The sequence below is a fragment of the Falco naumanni genome, chromosome 8 (genome assembly GCF_017639655.2).
Source record: "Falco naumanni isolate bFalNau1 chromosome 8, bFalNau1.pat, whole genome shotgun sequence".
Classification (NCBI taxonomy): Eukaryota; Metazoa; Chordata; class Aves; order Falconiformes; family Falconidae; genus Falco; species Falco naumanni.
The window spans coordinates 14,499,463-14,513,881 of NC_054061.1; the positions used below are offsets into that span (position 1 = coordinate 14,499,463).

Below are 14,419 nucleotides of genomic sequence, written 5' to 3' on the forward strand. Positions count from 1 at the left end.
GCCGCCGCGCCGCCCCCCCCACCGCCCCGGCGAACGGCAGGGTGCCTGCTCCCTGATTGGCTGAGCGAGCCCCAAGCGGGAGGAGGTGATTGGCCGCCCGGGGCGCGTGGCGGCGGCCGTTCGTGCTTTTGAATGCTGAGGGAGCTGCGCGCGGCTGCTATGGCTGCGTCGGGGACCCCGCGCCTCTGCTCCCAGGGGGGTGCCGGTAGGTGCGCGGCGGCCTGCGGACCTCACCGGGGGCGTGGGGAGCGGGGCCGGGGGGCGTGGGGAGCGGGGCCGGGGGCCATGGAGAGCGGGGCCAGGGGGCATGGGGAGCGGGGCTGGAGGGTTACAACTGAAGGGCTGCTGCTGAGGGCGTTTGCCAAGGTTACAGTTAATGGGTTTTTGGCTGTAGCTGAATATCTCTCGTGCTGCAGTCACTTGTTCCCATATTAAATTAAGTTGGTTTCATTTGCAGAAAATTGCAGCAAATAAATAAGCATTTACTGGGCTTGAGATCCCCTGACTAATGATAACTGTATGAAGAATTTATAACCATCTTCTTTCTGTTTGCTGTTTCCCTTAAAGTTGTTTAATTAAAAAAATATAAAAAATTAAGTAACTTAGATCTTTAAAAGATGTGTGGCATTCAGTGACATCTAAGTGGTCTCTTCTAAACTGGAAGAAAATGATTAACAATAATTCCAGTTAAGTTTGCTTTTTATCCTTTAACACTTTAGGCTGGCTTTTTCATAGGTTAACATTAACATCCCCAAACCATTTGGATTTTTAATTCATAGAGGTTACTGTACTGCTGTTACTAGTAAGGTGTCTTGCAATATTGTATATGTAAATCACAATTGCTAATTTTAACAGCAGTGTAATAAATAATTTCTCCCACCATGTGTGCTATATATTTTCCTCATGTTTATGGGGAGGATTTTTTTTTAAGCTAATTTAACTTACCAGTTGTGTTACCAGCCACAACTCATTGAAGTTGAAAACCTTATAATTTGACTTTATAATTTTCTGCTGTTCTGAAAATAGCTTTTCCAGCATGTACCCCGCTGCAAGGATCCTGTGGTTTTAAATCTTCAGATGCACTGAAAAGTTCTCTGTCATCTGAGGTGTGTCGACGGGTCAGGAAACAGAATTGTAAGTAGTCATAAAAGTCGCACAGGACACAATGGTATAATATCTTTGAATACTGTAATTCTTAGCGCTTATGTGCTGTTGCTGCTCTGTTCTTGCTGATAAATTGTTTTCTGCTGCAGGGGCTCACTGTCTACCTTTCAGCTCACAGGGACAGCAGCTGCAAAAACATGTCTAACTGAAAATAGGTTTATATGTGACTTCTGCTAATTAGGGGGGCCTCTGGAGATGAAAGAAGTTATTTAACTACTTTGTTAACCTTGGCTTTAGTGATATTTTTATGGGGTTTTCATATAAAAAGCATCCCTTGGTGGAAAACTGACAACATGGATCTGGATGGTGGTGGGGAAACTTGCCTAAAGCTGGATTCTCAAAGCTGACTGTCATCTGGTAGTCTCTCACTAAACTGTCGAGTGCCTGGATGACTAATATAGAACTGCCTGATTGAAGTAGGAAAATTGGGTTGTAAAGTGGATAGACTGATAATGGGTGGTATTCTGTCTTTTGTATAAAAAGTCAATTAATCTTTAGTTGGGTTAAATTTCCCTCGCTGTGTGCATGCATACCCTCTTCCTTCATCATTCTTTTCTGAATCCTCCTGAAGGTGAGACAAATCTGAACAGTAAGAAGAGTGCACCTACCCCTGTGACCAGAAGATTTGCATCCCTTGAATCAACAGTAAGACTCTTCTGTGATGTCTGTAGCTCTGTTAAACTCCAGTTAAACCTCACTGTGACTGGTGAAATCATGTAGCCCCTTTATACAATTACTTTTGACCTACCTGAGCAAACTATGAAACATATTATTGTGCCTGTATTCCTTGGTAACTAAGAAGGAAAAATGAAATGGCAGTGTTTTGGGGTATCATGTGATGATTACTTGGGACTACAGTGTGGCTTGTCTTTGGTGTTACAATGTTGAGGTTTTTTGCCTCTTGCCCACTACATAATTATGGTGTGGCTCCTTTTTAAGAAGGTTGTGTTTGTTTCTGTTTTTGTATAGTGGACAGGGCAGAGTAGAAATCTCGTGGTGAAAGAAACAAAGAGGGGATGTTACTTAACACACACCTGCTCAGTGCAACATGTGAGGATACAGATATGAAGATGCATAGCTTAACAAGTTGAAAAATAACCCTGACATGCTAGTTTAGTTCACTAGTACTCATGATGTAGGATGAAATTCTGGAAATGGGTGGTGAAGAGATGAAAATGTTTTTTATGGAGCTTAGGGGGGGTGCTAGTGTCTCAAACTTGCTTAATCTCCTTCCTGTCACAATGGTTATGAGCTGTCCATTCAGAGTAATGCTTATGAGGAAGCACAATGGTAAAACCCATCCTAACCTGATACTTGTCCCTGTGTCTGGGAAAGACATGTTAGCTTTTTCTGTGTGTGTATCTTTAATAGTATTGTCTATGTGAAGCCCTACACTCCTCACATTTAACTGGGGTGTTAAATTACTGTGAAGCTAGAGATCAGTTAAAATATTTCTAATATGTCTGTTTTCAAAAGCCAGCTAATGGGACTCTGAAGCCTAAAAAAGATCTTATCCTTATGAAAGAGAAAAAGAAACAGAAGACACTGGAGAAGGAGGTATGAATACATTATGTGAGTGCAATCCTGTAAAATGTTTCCTACCTAACCATCATAAAAAATAAAAGCTGGTAAAATTAGCTTCTTTTGCAAAAGAAGGCATACAAGTAGTTTGCAAACAGCTCTGTACAGAGCAGAGTTTATCAAATGTTATAGCAGGTAGAAAGCATTGGGTTTGTTAATGGAATTATGTTAATTCCTACTGATTGTAAACTGCTATGCATTCAGTCTTTTTTAGAGAAGCAAGTCCTATGTTCTCCACCCCAAAAAGGTTTTGTTTTATTTAATAACTGTTTGCTGAGATTTTTGCTTAGTAATCGACATAAAGTTTAAGAGGCAGTGAGCTTTTCCTTATCAGTATGCTTCTGTGTACTAATCTACGCATTGTGTCGCAAATGTCACATTCTGTCTTTCTGTTCCACAGCCAACAAGAACAGTTGGCTTCTGTTGCAAGTTGAAGCTAAGACTATTTGAACTTTCCCATGTTGTACTGGTTCAGTAGCATAAAATAAGTCAGATGAGATGCTAGGACTGTGAATTGATGGTGTGTAGTAATAAAGAATTGTAATTGATGGTGTGTAGTAATAAAGAATTGTGGTGATTCTGTTAACTCCTTTCCTGTGAATGACAGAGTTGGAGATAACTACTCTGACTGAAAATTAATACAACTCTGATACTTAACCTCTGTAAGAAAACCACAGGTATAAACTAATGATGTTATTTAAGGAGAATAACAGTAGGAAATAAAGAAAATAACTCTTTTGTTTTAGATTCGTGCTTTAGTTAGAGAGCGTGGAGAGCAGGATAAGAAACTTCAGGCTTTGGAAGAGGATTTTGTTAAAATTGAAGCAAAACTGAGTGCTGCAGTTCAGGAGAAGACATCTTTTTTGGCAAATGTCGCATGCCTGAAAAAACAGCTTCTGGAACTAACAAGGACCAATGAATTTTTAAAGTCGAAGGTATTCAGACAAATAAGTGCATATCTGCTTTGCCTTTGCTGTTATTAAGCGTCCTGGGCAAGAGGAAGCTTCGGTTGCTGATTAGCATCCATTTCCACGTTCCTTGTGCTCCTTCATTGTCACAGGGATAGAGCACATCTGGTTTGGGATCTTGTGTGCTTCTGTCTAAAGGCAGAGCAGAACCTGCTACTATCCAGCTCAAGGACGGGGTAGAGATTAGTGTTGTAAGCGGGAGGGGGATGCTTTTTGAAGGGTTATATGAAGAGTAATTAATATGGAGTTACTTATGTTCATCTCTAATAAGCTGTCTGAAGATGGCATGCAGAAGAAAATGAGCAGCCTGTGCATGGAGTTAATGAAGCTCAGAAACAAGAGGGATGCTAAGGAGAAGGTATGACTATTTGCACTGCACAGGGTAGTAATTCCGAGCTGTTCAGGATGGGCAATGAAGGGCTTACAACAAATGCAGATCATGTGTTTTTTCTGTCCTTAAGTTTGTAGTTTCCTCTACTTTCTGTGGAGTGAAAATAGAGGGGGGGGGAGGGAAAAATCAAACAATGAATACTTTTGATTTAGTTGTTGATGTGCAGAGTAAATCTGAGTTCAAGTAAGGAAGCATACAAATACCTCTGTTAAAATATTAATATGTTGGTCACACTTAACTACTTTGAAAGCCAGTGGTCCTGAGTATAGTTTGGAGCTCTTACATGTTTGCATTTTTTGGGTGATAGTGGTTGTTTTAACAAATGGGTAATATCTTTATAGAGGGATACTTTGAATCACATCTAGTATAATAGCAAGTGCTATCATTAAACAGTGTTTTGGAATTAATTTCAGTTTACACTATCTCTTACACAATGGATTTATTTTTTTTTACTAAATCTCATTTTGGTGGTAATATTAGTCTTTTTATTTTTTTTAAGACTGCACTTGCAAAGCAGGAAAACATGGAAATGAAGCTGCAGGAAGTACAAAGGAATCTAAAGCATTCCAAAGGAAAAGTAGCACAGTTAGAAGAAAAACTGTAAGTAGTAAGGAAGAGAGCCTACGCAGATGTCATGTCATTTAGCTGTGCTGACATGCTTATGCTTTATAGTAAGCATGTAGTTTAGGGAAAATACAGGTCACCTCCCTGCTGAGAAGGAACAGAATTTACTAGTATTTGTAGCCTGGAATAAATTTGATGGAATTAAGTTTTAGCAACTGCTGTGTTCTTGTAAACTGAACACACAAAATATCGTTCCTCTAGTGTATCTAACCTTTTTCCAAAAGGCAAACTGTATCATCTGAAACTTTAGTCTTCTGGTGTGGTATGGGTGGAGTTGTCTTGGATATGGGGTGGGAAGAGAGGACGTGTCTTGCAAAAAGAATTGTTGTTCATCTTGGAGAAAGGCTTTCATGGAGTTGGATACTTCAGTGTCTGGCACTTCAGTAAGTGGGGAATAAGCAAATAATGAACAAGCATTGGACCAGGAGTTGATAACCTAATTCAGTAGCCAGGCTTATGATACCGATTTAATGGAGACATGCATGTTCTCCAGGTAAGTGTACTGAAGAGCTTGTATTGTGATACAACAAAGAGTTGATTCATAGTGGCCGTATTCCCTGAAGAAAGGTGACTGCTAAAAGTCTTGGATTAAGTAGCTGTATGTAGGAAAAGAGTTCTATATCAACACTTTCTATTCTGCCCCAACAATGTCATTTACCGCACAGGAACAGCGTGCTAACATATAGGCTATTTCTGAGGATGGCAGCCTGAGAAGGATGTATATTCCGTCAATTTTGCATGATTGGCACTGCAGCATCCTTCTTGAGCTTCTTCTGTATTTACTTAACCTCCAAGTGATGAGCAGAATTTTTATACTTACATTAGAGTTAAAATACACAAAGCTAATAATGCAGGCAGTACAATTCACAAAGGGAGGAAATCGTAATGTGTCTAGCTAATACAGCTGTTATAGCATACTTGCTTGTGGCAGAATATGGCTCAGCATCTTCACTACAAATGAGAAGACCATATGGAACAAGTAGCAAAAGAGGGCAGAATCACCTCTTAGAGCCAATACCAGTTTGTCAGCCAAACTGGATTATGAAAAGTACTTAGTAGCAATAAGTTGTGATTCAATGCTTTATATCTACTTTATCTGTAAACAAATAGCTTGCAAGTAGCACTGAATGTGTGTGATTGCATCAATCATGAAAACTTCCTGGGTTTAGGTCTGCTACCGAGAGAGGGAAAGCTGAAGAAAAATCTGACACTGAAAAACTCCTGGAATATATCACAGAGCTCAGGTAACAACAACTTGTTCTTGAATTGGACTGCGTAAATATAATCTGTAATTTATAGTGACTATAGAGACACTATAGTGACTATTCTGTTTTGATAAAATCCTTGGGTTTTTTATATAATTTTAAAATATTTTTATATTTTTATAATTTTTTATATTTATATATATAATTTATATAATATTTTTAAATGTGCAAATACTTTTGTCTGGGAAAGTAGGTGAAGGCAGTTTCGCTGTTGGAAACAAACAGTCCTAAGCATTTTTCCTTTGTGCTGAAGTGTAAGCGTACAAGCAAAACTTAGTGGTAACAAATACTTGAATTTTCTCCTATAGTCATGTTGCAGAAACTGTTGAGAAATACAAACTAGATGTTGCCCAAATGGAGGAGACACTGATAAAGAAAGACCAAGATCTTGAGATCCTGAGGGATACTCTCAAAACACAAGAGGAACAATCATCTGAACTGATAAAAGAACTTAATGAAAGGTGTCGATTGCTTCAACAAGAAAAAGGTAATTGTTAGTGGTTGTATGCCGCTGGCGTATCTGGGATCACTGAGCTGTCTTAAAGCATCTCAAATAGGTTTGTTCCAAAATGTCAATTTAGACTGGTTTGTTCCAAGTTAAAAGTTATGTCTCTGAGCTCCAGCTGAAAACAGCTAGGCATATTTCTAACAATAATGAAACTACCTTGAATTAGATACTTGTTAAGTTTAGATTAGTATTTCTTGGAGGGTTACTAAGGTAGATGGTATGGAATGAAATCTGATTGCATAGTAGGAATGGCTTTAATCTGAAAGGTGAACACAAGTTTCTTTTTCTTCACTCTTTGTTGAGGAGCAGTATGATAGTGTCTCAATTCACTGTCAGCAGCTTGTGCATAAGTTCATTCAGGTATTAAAGATGTGTCTAGGAACCCTTCAGACACACATGCCCCCTGCTCCAAACTAGCAGCTCTGTAGCCTGAGATGGGTAATCAGTTCTCTGTGTACCAGTTGGCTTTTATGTGCTACTATTATGTGGAAAAAGCTTTGGGGAAATAATTTAGGTGTCTTTGTCCAGCCATACTGCTGTTCTGATGAAGGCTATTTGCTTGATCTAAAGATTCCTGCTGTTAAAATCACTTTTGTAGCAGCGCACTTTGAGCCAGTTTTGAGGAGTTTCCAGATGGGTTAAAGATATGATTTTATTTTGTGTTTTATTTCCACCCCACCCCTTGCCTAACTAATGTTAAAGCTAGAATGGGAGTACTATGAAGAATAGATGTAGTTCTTGGAACACGGAAGGGAATTTGTGCTATATTGACAATTCCTCTATACAGAGAAAGAGTTGTCTGAGACAAGAGAAAAATTCTTGAGTTTGAATGCTGAAATAGAAGACCTGAAAAGAAAAATGTGCTTAGAAGAACAAGAACACCAAAAGCTGCTTCAGAAACATGAGGAGGTGGTCTCTCAGCTGCAGCAAGAGAAGGTAAATACAGACTATAAATTAACCTAAATAGGCTATAATCCCAATGACTGGCACTAAAGGTTCTGATTTTGGTTACACATCAGATGGCTGTATAAATAATGGCTTAATCTATGGAATGTATGAGTGTGTGCTAGCCAGCAGACACTGTGTGGTATAGTAGCTCTAAGAGTCATAGCTGGTGTGATGGGAGCGTTCTTCTGTAGATTTGACCTTATACTTGTGATTTAAAATTTGAACACTACAAATTAGCCTTTAATATGTAGAAAAGTAGTGGTAGTTTTAAAATCTGTGGTATTCTGGCATGCAGGAGTCATCTGCATCAATGCATCAGAAGTTACTAGAGTTTCAAGATGAGGTAACAAGTGACAGACGTCTTCTTGAGGAAGAGCTGAATGATACAATGAATGAGCTGAGTAAATTACATGCTAAGGAGAAGAAAGCTGAAAAGTTGGTGAAGCAGTTGGAACAAGAAATGAAATCTCAAGCTCTTGAACTTGCACAGATGGAAGTCAAGTTGAATGGGTTTGTGAAATAAACTTTCTGATTCTAAAGCTTTGAAAGGAAGAATGTTCAATCAGTAGTATAAACAAAGCTTCTGAGCCTAATTCATGTTTTAGAGACCTGAACAGATCTAGACTTATTTCTTGCTGTTTATTGATTATTGATAGTGATTAGATCTAATGAATATCAATAATTACTTGAATCAGTTTTATATTGTCTTAATTTAAAACTGCTAAGTCTTGCTTGAAATGCCAATATTGTAGTAATATGACCTTGCTGTGAAGGGTAAGCTACGTGCCTGTTGTATCGGATGTTTCTGCCTTGGGGACAGCAATGACTAGGAAGGATGTTGAAGCAAGTTGTTTCTTCCTTTAACATATTGAGAGTTTATCGTCAGGCGTTTGATCTGTTCTATAGCCATCTTAGGAGGGGAGGGGTGGACATGCTCAGTTAAATCTCCTATGAAGATTGTGCTTTAATACTTGAATTTAGTAGTTTGTCACAGTTTATTGCTGCCATTGCAAGCCTTCTGTAACTGATAACAGCATTTGGTAATGTATTCAGGCATATTTAACTGCAGTGTGGAATACTGAATTTTTATTGTAGGAAGAATGCTGAGTTGGAGCAAATCAAGGAAATGCACAGCAATGCAGTTCTGCAAATCCAGGAAGAGCACAGCAATACATTATGTAAACTTGGAAAGAGTGTTGCAGAGTTTGAAAGGTATTTGAGTTTAATTAAGACCTAGGATGGGGATTATCTCTAGGATTACAATAAAAATATGATGTTTATTCACGTTCCTTGGTACTTAACACTATATATGAGTGTTGGTACAGTATTAGAGCAGAGGACTTTGTGGTGGAGCAATGGATGATATTAAGAAATGGGTTTATTCCTTTGGAGTACTAGCCAAGGGTAATGACATACTTTGTATCCAGTTCAGTAAACTGGATGTTTCTTCTTCCCAAGTGTAACCAGTTACAACACTCAAGTGCTTTTGAATGTCCATGCGAGTTGTAACTAGTGATGGTGTTATGTTGCACTAAAATCCCTTACAAAAAGACTTCCTGTTTAGGCTGAAAACTTGCACTGAATCAAGATAATTTTCCTACAGTTCTTGCAGATCTTTCTTGTCAAAATATTCAGGTTGTGTAACTATGAAAAAAAAGTGGTACTGTTATTGCTAAGTATGCAAGACACCCATGAAGGATCCAGGGGGTGTTTGCCAATGCAAGTTACAGATAGTAGGTCTTGTGGTGTTTTAAATAAGCTTCAGATTTAGTAGGTCTTCTGTGTGTGTTTTCGTGCAGTTTGTCATGTTACTGCTTATGCCTTTACAGAAATGTGGGGGGGGTTTAACTTTGGATTTATCAGTGTCAGAACATGCCATGTGTCCAGACTGTAAAATCCCTTATACTTGTTAGCATGAGCTTGTATTGCTCTTGGGACCTGAACATGTCAATCAGTTTTTTGCATAAAGTAAAAAGAATTTTTTTATTTGCATTGTCATGCCAGCTACAAGAAGACAATAGCTGAAGAAATACACAGTCTTAAACTGGAGAACGCCTCTCTGCAAGAAGAAGTTGCTAACCTAAAGAAAATAGGCCAAGATAATTTACAGCTGCTTCAGGAAGCAGAAAAAACTAAAAACAAAGCAAAAGAAGAATGTGCGAGGTACTAGACAAACTTTTCCTTAGGCTTGCCTTCTTAACTTGAACTTAACATGGTGCTTTGCCAGATAAAATCATTATTTGGTGTTGCCTTAAGGTTTTTTCCTTCTCCCAGTGCAGAAGGTTGACAATATTGACAGACAAAATTAATCAAGTTTATATGCTTTAGAAAACTGGTCCATTCAATCAATTACTTGGACTTTCCTTATGTGGGTCATGTAGTAAAAGGGAAATAAGTAACTGAAATACGTTGCAATATTGTCTCTAACAGAAATACCAGTTACAGTGACTGCTCCACAAATAAGATCTACAGGGGCAAAAAAATACTTAATGCAGAGCTCACCCTTTGCTGCTCTATTCTGAATAATGTCACCTCAAATTCTGCTCACAAGCAGATGGCAGTTAACCATCCATGAATTACCACACTGTGGTGAGGTAGACAAAGGTCCTCTCTGCCTAATATGAAGCACACAGTGCAGCTAGTAAGTAGTAACACCCGATAAGTTGTGTTAGGCCACTAGCTGAGGATGTTTCTCTGTCTAACAGCAGCTTAGTGGTGTACGTTCTTCTTACAGCTCGCTGCACAGAGCATGAGAAAGTCTGTTAATGTGCCCACAGAAAGAAGCTGTTTGAGGAAGTGGGGGAGTCTGATCTTAAAAGGTTCTGGAGTACAATTACCTGTACCAGGCAACTGTGGTGACTATCTGTACATTAGTTGTGTTACAGAACATACTGTGTATCTGCTGGAAGATACCCTTCCTCACTACTTTTAATGCAATCCCTAGCAAGGTTCTGAAGTTGAAGTCAAATTTTAATCAACAACTGTTTTTAGTTGTTGCATGTGGGTAACACATGCATAATTTACTTAACTGCATTAAAATGCTCTCTTGGCCAAGCTGAGTTGGACATTTCTGATCTTCCCAACTCTTTCTTTCCTGATTTGTAAAATGCCTTTGAAGTTTTGTAATGCTTCTGCTGTCTTGTACACCTATAGCTGGTATATTAAGGTTGTCCAAAGGACAATACCCCAGCTTATTTTAGAACACCTGTGCTGCTTTAAGATGTTGCCCTTTCTGTCTTCCCCATCTGATCAAGGTTGCTTTCAGTTGCCATTAGAGCTGGCAAAAAGAAAACCACCTGAAGAGTTTTGTGTTTGATTTGCTGGTTGTGTGTGGTAGGGAAGGGATTTTCAGCCTCTGCCTACATGATATAACAAACAGCTGAGGCTGGAGAGGGAAGGCAGTGTTGGTAGATGTAGAGTTTTTGAATCCTGGAGTACTTCCACACTGAACAGTCTTGACTAGTTTTTGCTTGGGCAAACCTCTGCATGTGAAGCCCAACTGCTAAAGTGTATTCCACTAAAAGCTGCTGGCATTAAGCAGCCATAAATAGGAAGCGTTCTATCTTCCCTTCCTTCAAAAGCATTACTTGATTCCTCATATGAGAAGTTAAAAATAGTCCACATCTTGAAATTGAATGCTTTCTGTATTGTTGTTCTCATAAACACTGTTGATGCAAACCTTTATTTCAGTTCTACTAACAGATTTTCAATCATGGTTACTTGTGTTTTCAAATTTAGAGTAGTGTAAAAAACCCAAATAAAATTAAACTAAAGGGTTCATTAAGGATGGATGATGTTTTCCTCAGGATGCTTTTGGAAGTCCAGACAAAGCTTGCACTGAAAGAAGCGGAAACAGAGGGAACAAAAGAGTCTTACCTTGCACAAATTGCTAAACTTAAGGAAAAACTGGAAGAGCAAACTGAAGATCTGAAAACAAAACTTGAAGTGGAAAGATCAAGGTGACTTCTGAATCTAAACCTGCATGTTATAGCACATCAAAGTTTTAGTGTGAAGAAGTGCAGAGAGCTAACAATGAACATAATGAAACCCCACTTCTTGCTTTTTTAGGAAAACCATAAACGAAGATGTGACCTCTAGCTTAAAAGAAGAGATAAAGACCTGGCGTAATCTATATGAAGATTTACATAAAAAAACTAAGCCTTTTCAGGTGTGTTGTGGAGTAGTTGTTTGTTAGTATCAGATGAAAAACTTTTGCAGTTGACTCAAGTTCTACTCTTGAGAAGTAAACATGCTATTTCCCATTGTAAGGCATTATTCTAGAATGGTTGCTTACGTTTGTATCCCTAGAGTCAGCTATTCCCCTTCTTCAACCAATCTTTTTTTCTAGAGTGCCGAGAAAGCTAGGTTTAAAGTTTTTTAAAAGATTCAATATGTATTTCAGCAACAACTAGATGCATTTGAAGCAGAGAAGACTGCGCTTTTAAATGAGCATGGTGCAACCCAAGAAGAACTGAATAAGCTAAGTGATGCATATGCTAAATTACTTGGCCACCAGAACCAGAAGCAAAAAATCAAGCATGTTATGAAGCTGAAAGAAGAGAATACCCACCTGAAGCAGGTTTGTGAAATGAAAAATTAGAATCCAAATTATTTGCTTGATTTATTTGTTTGTTGCTCTAAATATTCGTAGACTAATCCTGCAAACTACTTGTTTTCTATGCTTCTCAAATTCCCTGCAAGAGCTAGATTAGAAAAAACCACTGGCCTCCAGAAAAACCATGAGAATCTAGTTTAGTTTCAACTGATTATATGATATACAGAGGGATCACCAGTGCAAATAACTACCCCTACTCTTAGCTTGGTTGGGTTTTCCTATATTTTTTGGAGGTTCTAGACTTACTAAACTACCTGCTGGAAGCTTGAGGCTACCATACTGCTACTATGGTGTTATACAGCAATTACACAGTGGTGCTGGTTTCCTTACACCTGGATGATGTGGGTTTCATTGTTGTTTTTTTAATGCCACTGATAATTGTGTGTGTTTGTATTTAGCATTAGACAACAGGGCTACTTCAGTAAAAGATGAAGCAGGCTTTTCTCCTGTGCTTAATCTAACTTCCAAGCATTATGTTCTCTTTAGGATATCTCAAAACTGCGTGCATTGCTAGCCAAAGAAAAGCAGACCAGCAGAGATCTTCAGGAGCAGCTGTATGCGATTCGGGGCATTAGGCATTTTGATTATTCCAAAGCTTTCCAGCATGATAGCAAGGAAAATATTGTTCCAAAAACTCCTTTAAAAGAAGGTAAGCTTAAATATTGATAACCACGTCCTTGTACCTCTTAAAATTAACCAAAGAAGGTACGACACTCCTGCATAGTCTGCTGCATTTGGGGAAGGCAAGGGAATGGCATCTCTGGTGTGTTTCACAGCAGGTGTTGGCAGGCTGTGTCAATGGGTGTCTCCAGTGTACGGTTTGCTATTGTGCTTTCTAGCCCAGTTTCTTACAGCCTACGTGAGTAAGGGACACATCAGATCAGAGACCAGAAAGTGTTTTACACAGTGAAGAGGAAGCGAGTGAGTTACAGAGCATCAGCTGGTTTGCACGATCTCACAAGATGTGAACTTTGCTTTGCTACTGTGTATTGTCTACAATATTCTCAGTTCTGATGTACTGCTTACACGTGACAGCTAGCCAGGTTGTGCAGGCTCTGCCTCCTGCACAGGTGGTAGGTAGGAGTGTCTCAGCCAAGAGCTTTCAGCCCTGGTTCTTCAGCTGCTACCTGGCAGGACCTTATACTGCTGTAGGTGTAAAGGTAAGATGCAAAAGGCCTGCTGATGGGTGTGGAGCAGAGAGAAAGATGGCAAAAGCATAGGGGCCCACAAAGGGAAGCAGTGCAGTAGAGGGTGTGGGAGGGTATAGATCACAGCCATTTCATGCTGTATTCCAGGGTCTGAAATTCTGGCTTGCCTGTTACTTAGTGTAGTGCCTTCCTCACCCCACCAGACAAATAATTACTCCATGTGATGCAAGCAATAGTGAAAACCCCAACCTTAGTAACATTTTTCCATTGCAGGTAATAAAAACAAAATTTAATCTCTTCCTGGAATTAAGAAAAATAAATCGCCAATAGTAGTGTATGATGGAAGACTTTGACAGACTACTTATTCAAGATGAACTTGGATGCAATATATAGTAAAAATTAGTAGCAGTACTAGAGAAATGGTCTAAAACTGTATTTTTACAAAAGCTATGCTTGGTTGTACTCTTACTGAGAAGCCCTAGGTGACTGTATGTTCCAGACCCCTGGTAACATCGTTGCACTCCTGAATTCCAAAAAGTGTTCAGTTACACTGCGGTTTTTTATATGCTGAAGCTGCTTAGTTCCCTTCTGTTCAGAAAAGGTGAATAAGCACTGAAGAATAAGGATGCAAATGAAATCTGATTTCACAAAAGATGTTTTTTGCATCAATTTCATGCATAAAAACTTATATTAAATTAATTTTGCTGTTCATGGTTGCTTCAATGCCAAGGGCAGGAATGCTGCTAAAAGATCCTTTTTCCTCTCTGGCCTACATAATATATATCCAATCTAGAAAATTGGTCTGTAAAGTTAGTTTTTGTATTCTTAATGGGATCTATATGCAGGACAAGCTAATTTTAAATCCTGGAGCTAGATATTGCAGCTGTTCATCTTCAGAAGAGGATTTTCAGGTCAAATGCAAATTGACTGCATTTACCTAAATGGTTTGCTTGCTGTGGCTGATTAGTGTCTTAAGAGAAATGTCTATTTTATGAATGCTGTGGTCACTGGGCTCTTAAATTGTCATAATATCTTTGTAGCCAGCTGTTGTAGTTAATCAATGCAATGTGAAGAGGAATAACTGAACTTGTCTTAATTGGGTGGGAGGGTAACTGCTGTACATGGATTCATTGTACAGGCTTGAATTTTAGCAAAGTGGAAAGCATTTGGTTTAACTGCATCTAACATTAAGAACATTTTAGCACAA

The 14,419-nt window shown here is 38.9% G+C and overlaps 1 protein-coding gene across 1 annotated transcript; it reads left to right on the plus strand.

The window, feature by feature from the left end:
- The first annotated feature begins 99 nt into the window (after positions 1–99).
- Positions 100–13,864, plus strand: HMMR (hyaluronan mediated motility receptor). Its single transcript, XM_040603278.1, has 18 exons — positions 100–205; positions 1,027–1,134; positions 1,736–1,809; positions 2,641–2,721; positions 3,492–3,680; positions 3,985–4,071; positions 4,604–4,704; positions 5,898–5,972; positions 6,302–6,480; positions 7,289–7,437; positions 7,745–7,959; positions 8,545–8,661; positions 9,454–9,612; positions 11,256–11,408; positions 11,518–11,617; positions 11,852–12,028; positions 12,551–12,713; positions 13,486–13,864. The coding sequence occupies exons 1-18, from the start codon at positions 133–135 to the stop codon at positions 13,503–13,505; spliced, it is 2,220 nt and encodes a 739-aa protein (XP_040459212.1). The 5' UTR covers positions 100–132; the 3' UTR covers positions 13,506–13,864.
- Positions 13,865–14,419: the final 555 nt, after the last annotated feature.